At 38.1% G+C, this 8,246-nt stretch overlaps 1 protein-coding gene across 1 annotated transcript; it reads right to left on the bottom strand.

Annotated features, from left to right (window-relative positions):
• Positions 1–1,943: 1,943 nt before the first annotated feature.
• Positions 1,944–4,033, bottom strand: LOC137721407 (NAC domain-containing protein 43). The gene is made up of 3 exons (XM_068460501.2): positions 3,682–4,033; positions 3,245–3,525; positions 1,944–3,053 (listed from the first exon to the last, which is right to left on the bottom strand). The coding sequence occupies exons 1-3, from the start codon at positions 3,866–3,868 to the stop codon at positions 2,271–2,273; spliced, it is 1,251 nt and encodes a 416-aa protein (XP_068316602.2). The 5' UTR covers positions 3,869–4,033; the 3' UTR covers positions 1,944–2,270.
• Positions 4,034–8,246: the final 4,213 nt, after the last annotated feature.

Here is an 8,246-nt window from a genome sequence, read left to right as displayed (position 1 = left end):
TGGATAGAATAAGATAATCAATATACAATAATGTTTGTGTGCGTGTGTTTTCGTAAATTATTTTATTGATTTTGCAATGCCCAATGCTTGTGAATATTTTGCTTTGGGTACAGAGAAGAGGCTTAAGGGGAAAGAACATAAACTTAGACATGGGTGTAAGGTCAAATATTGATTACTACTAGAGTTATAAGTCTTCATCCCTTCACTTCTAATTAATATCGGGATATTGCAACGAATCGGCAGAATTACAATTTTAAGTTATACCAAGATGAGTGAGCATGAAGTAATGGATTGAAGAGACATACTTTAATTATCGGAGCAATCTAATATTTACAGTGAAGTGTATAACATTGGAAGACTTGAAACGGGTTTAAAAGAATTCAGCGAGAATATATCATCAATGCATAGTATTATCAAATCACTTATATTATACGACATGAATTAATACCATCACTTCACATCTTACAAACTTACAAACAAAAAATTGTGGTGATAGGTTAAACAAAAATATTTGGTGGCTATAGGGTTTGTGAAGGGTGGCAAGGAAAGACGTAAAATGAGTCAATGGCAATAAAAAAAAAGGGTACCGTTTGTAGTTTGTACGTCGAAGGTCATTATCGTTTAATATGTAGCGTCCATAAAACTAATCAGAATGTATCGATGGTTGGTGGCATGGCCTAGAATCCCGCTAACTTATTTTTATCTTTCGGCTTTTGCTCTTTTAGATCACACGTGTCACACCATTCATATGTTTATGTGTGTGCACATCATTGGACATTGGACATGTATTTGTATGATGAGCTACTCAGAGTAAAAGGAAGTTTGTTGGTTTGGTGTATGAAGAAATACTGGTCAGTCTCACTTTGGTCCAATGTTAATACATAGATTAAATTGAAGGAAAATTTTCATCTTGGAAAAATTCTCTCGAAATAATGCTTATTAATTGGTTTGGCATTAAATTAGGTTGTTCTATTGCTCTACCAAGCCAAGTTTTGGTAACTTAAAACTAAGTGGGTTAATCGAGAGATGCATCATGTCGTATTTGAATTTATGATTAAGTTCATCTTACATCCACATCAACCTACTACTCTTAAAGTAAAAAATAATATTGGTCTCCATAGGAACAAAGGTATATATAATCTTACTTAGTCAAGTAGGTTTGTTCCGATCTAATCAGGTTATTTGTATTTGACGTTAGTTTGTTTAAGTTATTAATTATATGGCTTCATGTCAAATAATGATTTAGCCTTGCTAACTTCCTATTAGGACTTCATACACAACTAATTAAGCTTTCATTCCATCTTTCAAAGCTAGGTTAAATCCAAGAGCATAAGATAAGAAATAGGACCTAATTAACATCGTAATAAATTAAAAAATAAAATAAAATAAAATAAAAAATAAAAATAAAACTTTCATGATCGCTTGGATACGACAATACTCCAAGACAAAACCTGTTTTCATTCAACAAAGCGAAAGAGTCAAAACATACAATTTTCCCACAAGTCGGCAAGCAATTATCCCTGCCAGTACTTATTAGTACTCAACTCCCTCTCCGTCAACCTGTTTTCATTACAACTTGTTTTATTTTCCCCTCTCTGATGACGAGACAAAGATGCAAATCTTACGTTTCTCTCTATATGATTCCATTCCCTTTTTTTCTCCAAAAAAAAAAAAAAAGAAAAAAAAATTCAATGACCTTTTGACTTCTTAAAAGTAGGGCAACGCTCTCTCTCTCTCTCTCTCTCGCTAGCAAGTGAGTCGTGATCATGTACATGAACCCTTGAGTTATAGTGATGAGAGGATTGATAAGTTGAGCCATGGGGCTCGATATCCACAAACAAACCGACAAGCCACGTGACACGAAGATTAATTGATGATGATGATGATTATATGGTCCATCACCAACCTGAATATCATCTTCCAAGATCAAGAAAAAAAAAACAAAAAAAAAAGGTGAGAATTATTATTGCGTTTGGAAAGAGATAATGATCGGTACTAAGACTAGCAGTAGTACACCACTCAGTCACCACCTTTTGCCATATATATATATGCTTCTAGACATGAACAGTGAAAAAATTACTAGTAGACATCGTGATTAAGCGAATATAATGATACTTTGACAATGCCACCCCACTTAAAACTCCAAAATAAACTTTATTTATCTAACATACATGTTTATATATACTACTGTGCTTGTAAATAGATATTTCGCTGACTTGGACGGACTGATAACATTCTTATATGATATTATATGATATTGGGTTGTTCCGTTATATAGGACCGGTCGACAAGTGGCACAGCGTGTCGGAGGATGACAATGGTGATGATTGTCGATCGAAATTCCACAGGTCGATCTCCCTATTGTTGTAGTCGTGTGTGGCATGGTAGGTGTTGGATGAAGACAACGGTCCTCGTAGGGTACTTGGTAACTGGAGTTCATGATCATGATCGTCGTTGTCATAAGGGTCAGTGATATTGAAACAAGCTAACTGCCTAGAGGTCTCGGTTTGTCCATTGAGTTGTGAAGCCACAAGGCGGTCGAGAGCTGCCCAGTTGGTGATTCCTGAGTCCATGTGGTGTGCATGGTAATCCATATTTTGGTGATGATCAGTGAAAGGACTCACCGGGTTGTTATTATTCTCTGTGACCGTCATCCCCTCATGAATGTTTGGTTGGTAACAATCCTGGCTGCTTGTGGAGTTTGGGCTGTCTAGGGTCGGAAGTTTCAAGAACTTTTCATGGAAGCCATTGTGATTACTAGTATTACTAATGCCTGTGTTGATTGGTTGGAGATTAAATCTTGTGCTATTGTTGTTAATGTAGGCTTCATTCTCTTCTTCCTTGCATGTCCTCCCCATGTATTGAAGTATTTGCTCCAAAGCTCCCTCGGGACACGAATCAAACAGTGATTGGCCACTTCTTGTTTCTGTTGTGATGGATGTAGTTGTATTCAAGATTGGGCTGCTCAAAATTTTGTGGAGGTTTTTCTTCTTGAAAATTCGGCAAACCACCCATCCCTCCTCTTGTGCTGCATCTCCCACAACAGTGGGTACCTGATCATATGAATAAAACATGCATAAGCATCCTTTGTTGTCAGATAGATGGTTGGATTTCCAGTTTTTGAACCACACATTTCATTACTTGTAGTAGTCTAGAAAACAAGGAACGTCTACATGGAGAAAAAATGAACATGTGAAAATCATTTCCCATTAAAAATAATTGTGGGGAACTGAAAATGGCTTACATTAGTGATATTGCAATTGCTAGTATTATTGTCGTCGAGTCTATATTCATGCATGATCCAATCAGACTTTTGGCCATGGGGAGCTCGGCCTTTGTAGAACACAAGGGTCTTCCTCATACCGATCCGCCTGCAGTTGCTACATATCACTTTATCACGGCCAGTTGCCTTCCAGAATCCGGCAGCAGTTGCACGATTTGTTCGTGTTCCAGTCGGGTACTTCTTGTCTTTATGGCTGAAGAAATACCAATCATTCTGTGGTGTAGTTCCTATCTTACACTTATCTGCAAAAATCCCATTACTATAAAAACTTTGGTTCATATGAATAATCAATTAGTTTCAAATATAAAATGGCTACTTAGATGTATACGTCTTATTACACACACACACACACACACACACACACACACACACACACACACACATATGTATATATGTACCTTGTATATCCCATGGCTCAAGCTTATTGAGATCAACTTCACGTATGACATCGAGATCAATCCTCTGATTTGAGACCTTCTTCTTCAAATAGTACTGCAAGAGTTCTTCTTCGGTTGGATGAAACCTGAAACCAGGAGGGACTTGAGATTGCCCATTTACAGATATGCTCATGTTTTCGGGGGCCATTTTGATTAACAAATATTAAAGGTTTATGAAATCTTTTTTTGAAGAATCCAAAAAAATATAAAGTAGTTAAAACGATGCGATGGAGCAATACTGAAGAAGTAAGCGAGAGAGAGAGAGAGAGAGAGAGAGAGAGAGAGAGGAGGTAATAACAACAAAGTTGTACGCAAAGAACAATGTGGGTAGGACTATATATATATACGTTTTTGGGCGAGGAGGGTGAGAATATACATGAAAAAAATTCAAGCATTTGGTCCTCATGGGACAATGTGTACACATGATTTTTTTAAAGTGTAGGGTTTGTTTCACTATGTTATGAGAAGAGCCACTTACCTTACATTACACAGAAGTGGAAAGACGTGGGGTCCATGGATGTGGGCATCAACAAGGGGTCCCACATATAGGACAGTGTTGGAAACTAGCTATAGTGTAGGGCGCAAGTTTACATCCACAACTGAGACCCCCGACCTTAAAATCTCCTTAGAAAGCTACCCCTTAAACAGCCATGGACCATTCTCTCTCTCTCTCTCTCTTCCCCTTCCTTTTGTGCAACCACCGCGACAAAAAAACAGATAGTGAGGTATCAGGTATGTACGTAGGGATTGCTCTTTCATGGCCCATCAGAGGAGAAGGATATATGTGACATGAAGAAATGACATTAGCCAAGCTTCTAGAGAAAACCCTTTGATTTGTAAATCTCATATTGTACCGTACGTGCAAACGGCCCTTAGCTTAAAGCTGCTTTAGTTTTCATATAAACCAATAATACTTATGCACTCACTAGTTAGTACTAAGCACTCACTTTCTCATTAAAGTCCAACAAAAAAATATCACGTGTTTCTTATTTTTTAAAGTTCAAGAAAAATGCATAAGATGTCCATTATTTTTAAAACAATCAAACATGCTAAAATATCATTGGACAGAAGAAAAAATATAATCGCTAGTGAGTAACCAAGTATTATCCTTTATAAATGGTTTGTGGTTGCTCTTGAGTAAGGGTAGGAAGTGCAACTGTGATGACCCGTCCCTACTTTTCACTGTGATTTATTTTCCATTGGGGTGAGTTGACGATTTTACCATTTTTTGACAAAAGTGGAATATGACGTGATGTGGTTTTTAGCTTTCAATTTCATTTTCTTGGTTTCCTACTAAATTAGTATTCGTTGTCACGAACGTGTGGACACAATTTAGACCCGAAATGAATTTGTAACTAAAAAGTTACGCTCCGTTAAAGTACGTTAACTGCAGGTATTGCTCATGCATGTACAAATTTGCAGTGTCAGAACACTGTCAGGAGGACATATTTTGTACATTTAAAATTGTACAAAATCCATCTTTTCCCTACTTGGTGGATCCGGTCCCCTTCCTTCACAACCATCCACCATTCAAACTTTTGCTTTTTCCTTGAATTCCTCCTCACCACCCAGTCAATTGTTTTCCCGCATTTGAAAGCAACCAATCAGATCATCACCATCAAATCCTTCACCCAATAAGAGAGCATCATTTCTCTCTATCTTTTCTCCTTCTCTCTCTCCCTCAAACTCGAAACCTCTCTCACTCTGCAACTCCTTCAATCAAACACCAAACCTTACAAACGTGACCCGAAAACCACACCATCAAACTCGTCTCACCACCACGAACATAACCGTGCCCTTGGATTGTGGTTTGACCGAGGTATGGACGTTGAACTCTCAGTTTTTCCCCGACAAGTTAAGAACGAGTTACGAGTTTTTAGGAAGTCTAAAGGCCTCCACTCAACTTCTCGAGATCTTTAGTGAAGGCTTGGGGAGGCTTTGATGTGAAACAACTTGGTTTCAAGAAGTTGAGTTTTTGGTCGAACTTTTCGAGCCAATTTCAGGCATTTTCTCGTCCATTTTTGGATTTCCAAAAGGTATAAACTGGTTCTACACTTCATAAGCTTCATTTCCATATAAATTTTGTGAAAAATAGTTGAGAAATGAAGAAGATATGAAGGTTTGAAATTTTACCCATAAATTGGCAAAATTTTCTAGATTCTAGCGAGTTCAGACGATGGTGGACGGCGACGACCGACGACGACCCCTAGAGAAGACAACAGAATATTCTAACAGCGTCAGTTAACGCCGTTAAACTCTGTTAATTGTTTAATGGAATATTCTGTCAAAATGACGGAATATTCCTCACAGACGTCAGGGTCTGGCCTGCGCTTGGTTGCGCGTGTGGCCTTCCCCTAGTCGGCACGTGGCAGCTCGTCCTACCTCCGATTAACCTTTTGTCAATTTGAGTAGGTCCGTGACATTGAGTAAATCGATTTCGTATATTCAAACCCTATGTTTGAACAATTTGCGGAGGTTTTATTTAAGTTTTTGTTTATGTGTTATTAAACTAAGTTAATTAGCAATTTCACATATAGGGGAAACGTATCCCGAGGGTGTACGAGGCCAAGCAAGGCTCAGAGGCTTCGTTTCGATTGCGCATCTATGAGTGGGTCATTTCTTTTTATAAGTATACGCATACTTACTAGTTTCCAGTTATAGTTTGAAAAAAATTTACTACGTATGCCTTACTTAGACTAAAATTACATGAAGTAGTGAAATGACTGAACCTAGGGAATTATTCTGAGCCTTATAAGTTCACAGGTATGCACGAGATACCATGATGTTATATTTACAGCTGTGATTATTACTACGTTGATTAGAGCTATCGAATCTTTGTGGCACAATTTTATTTATGTCATCTGCTCATCATTGATGTACCCCGGTTTAGTACTCCGCCTAGGTCTATAGCCAGTTTTTCACATGTATGTTCACATCCGTACCGCTTACTCACCTTGGATCTAAGTTAGGTGCCAGTCCTGTCATACATATTACATCAGGAAATTCTGACTCGCATGTGACCACACTTCAGTGCCAGCCTTTACATGATTGTAGTACTATAGTGCATTTATTACACCCAGTCCTGTCGTACAGGTTGCATTAGGCCACTTCGACTCGTGTGTCAGCATGTGTCGATGAGCATTTGTTATATTATGTTTACATATTACGAGGTTATGTGATATTGGTCACCTTATGTGTATTTGTGATAGCTTTACCTTATTGATTTCTTGAGACTTTGCAGGCTACGGTAAGTATTTTCTTACTATACGTAGTACGTATATATTTTGGAAACTATACTTGATTTTATGACAAGGGGTTATAATGTTTTTGAAAAAAAAATTTACAAAACGTTATTTTCTGACCCACTCAACTTTGTTTTTCACCCTTCCAGGTTTAGTAGCTGTACTTACGTGTAAACGAGGATTCTGGCAAATCTCAGAAGATGGTTATCTTCAGTGGTATAACCCTCATCTTATTTACTATACTATCTTATGCTCTGACATCACGTGTGAAATGGGTTCAATCTCGCTCACCTACGCACAATTTTGATTAGGCACTTTTAGGTTTAAATTTATTCACATCCTTTTTCCACTACACTACACTTTATGGCTTCGTCACACCCCAGGTGTTGGCCAGCACAACTCGATTCGGAGTCCAAGTGGATTCCGGGTCGAGGTGTGTCAGTTTGGTATCAAAACCTAATTTTAGTCAGTATTGCGTTCATCACACGTGTGATGTAATCATTCGTGGTTCTTGAACCTAAGTGTCGAATCTTGCCACCTCATTGAGCACGAAAAACGTGCTAACTTTTCCCTAAGTTTTGGGTACTTTAGATGACTTGTCGTCGTTTTGAAAAATCATTTTGGCAATTGCCCCTAGACGCTAAACGACGAACCTCTCTACTAAGGAAAGTTCCGTTTTGGGGAACGAGTTGCTAGCCTCGCAGCCAGGCTAATGCATCAAGGGTTGAGTATCACCAAGGATTTACCGATAAATCCTATCACTTTTCTTCTACCGTTTTTACCAACCCTTCGAGTTAGGAAACCAGAAATGGTTTTGTTTCTTCGATAGAACCTATTGGTATACTATCTATTGGAATTCCTACGAAGTTTACTTCGTTAAGATTCTAGAAATGTCTTGAACGACAACCTGGTGTTAAAGTGGTAGCACTCGACGGAAGGTCATTTAAGGGACAATCAATTTTGGTCCCCTATGGCACTAATATCTTCAAATGTACTAGTGACCATTCTGGATCTTCACGAAGAAGATTGACTTCCATTTAAGTTCATTTCTAAAGTAGATTGTTAGCAAGTTCTTTTTCGAGCCTTAGGATTTTCCAACTAACGCTAATTCCCAGATTTCCTTTTGATGTTGTACTCATTTTTTGAGTGAGTATAAGCTCACGGGTATGAGTTGTCATACACTAGGAGTAACAGGAATCCCAAAAGTAGTAACCAAATCATCCTAGAATCAATAAACTACTTCACTCGACCAGTTCATTTCCAATCACCTGAAGCTTACTACCG

Source organism: Pyrus communis, chromosome 1, assembly GCF_041283825.1.
Source record: "Pyrus communis isolate YQ-2024b chromosome 1, ASM4128382v1, whole genome shotgun sequence".
Classification (NCBI taxonomy): Eukaryota; Viridiplantae; Streptophyta; class Magnoliopsida; order Rosales; family Rosaceae; genus Pyrus; species Pyrus communis.
This window is presented reverse-complemented; position numbering and strand designations above follow the sequence as displayed.

Bases quoted from the DNA above. Each gene is read 5' to 3' on its own strand.
- LOC137721407 (XM_068460501.2), bottom strand. From the start codon at position 3,868: ATGGCCCCCGAAAACATGAGCATATCTGTAAATGGGCAATCTCAAGTC. The intron at 3,526-3,681 runs GTACATATATAC...GGATTTTTGCAG, and splicing joins TGAGCCATGGGATATACAAG to ATAAGTGTAAGATAGGAACT. The intron at 3,054-3,244 runs GTAAGCCATTTT...TCATATGATCAG, and splicing joins GCAATTGCAATATCACTAAT to GTACCCACTGTTGTGGGAGA.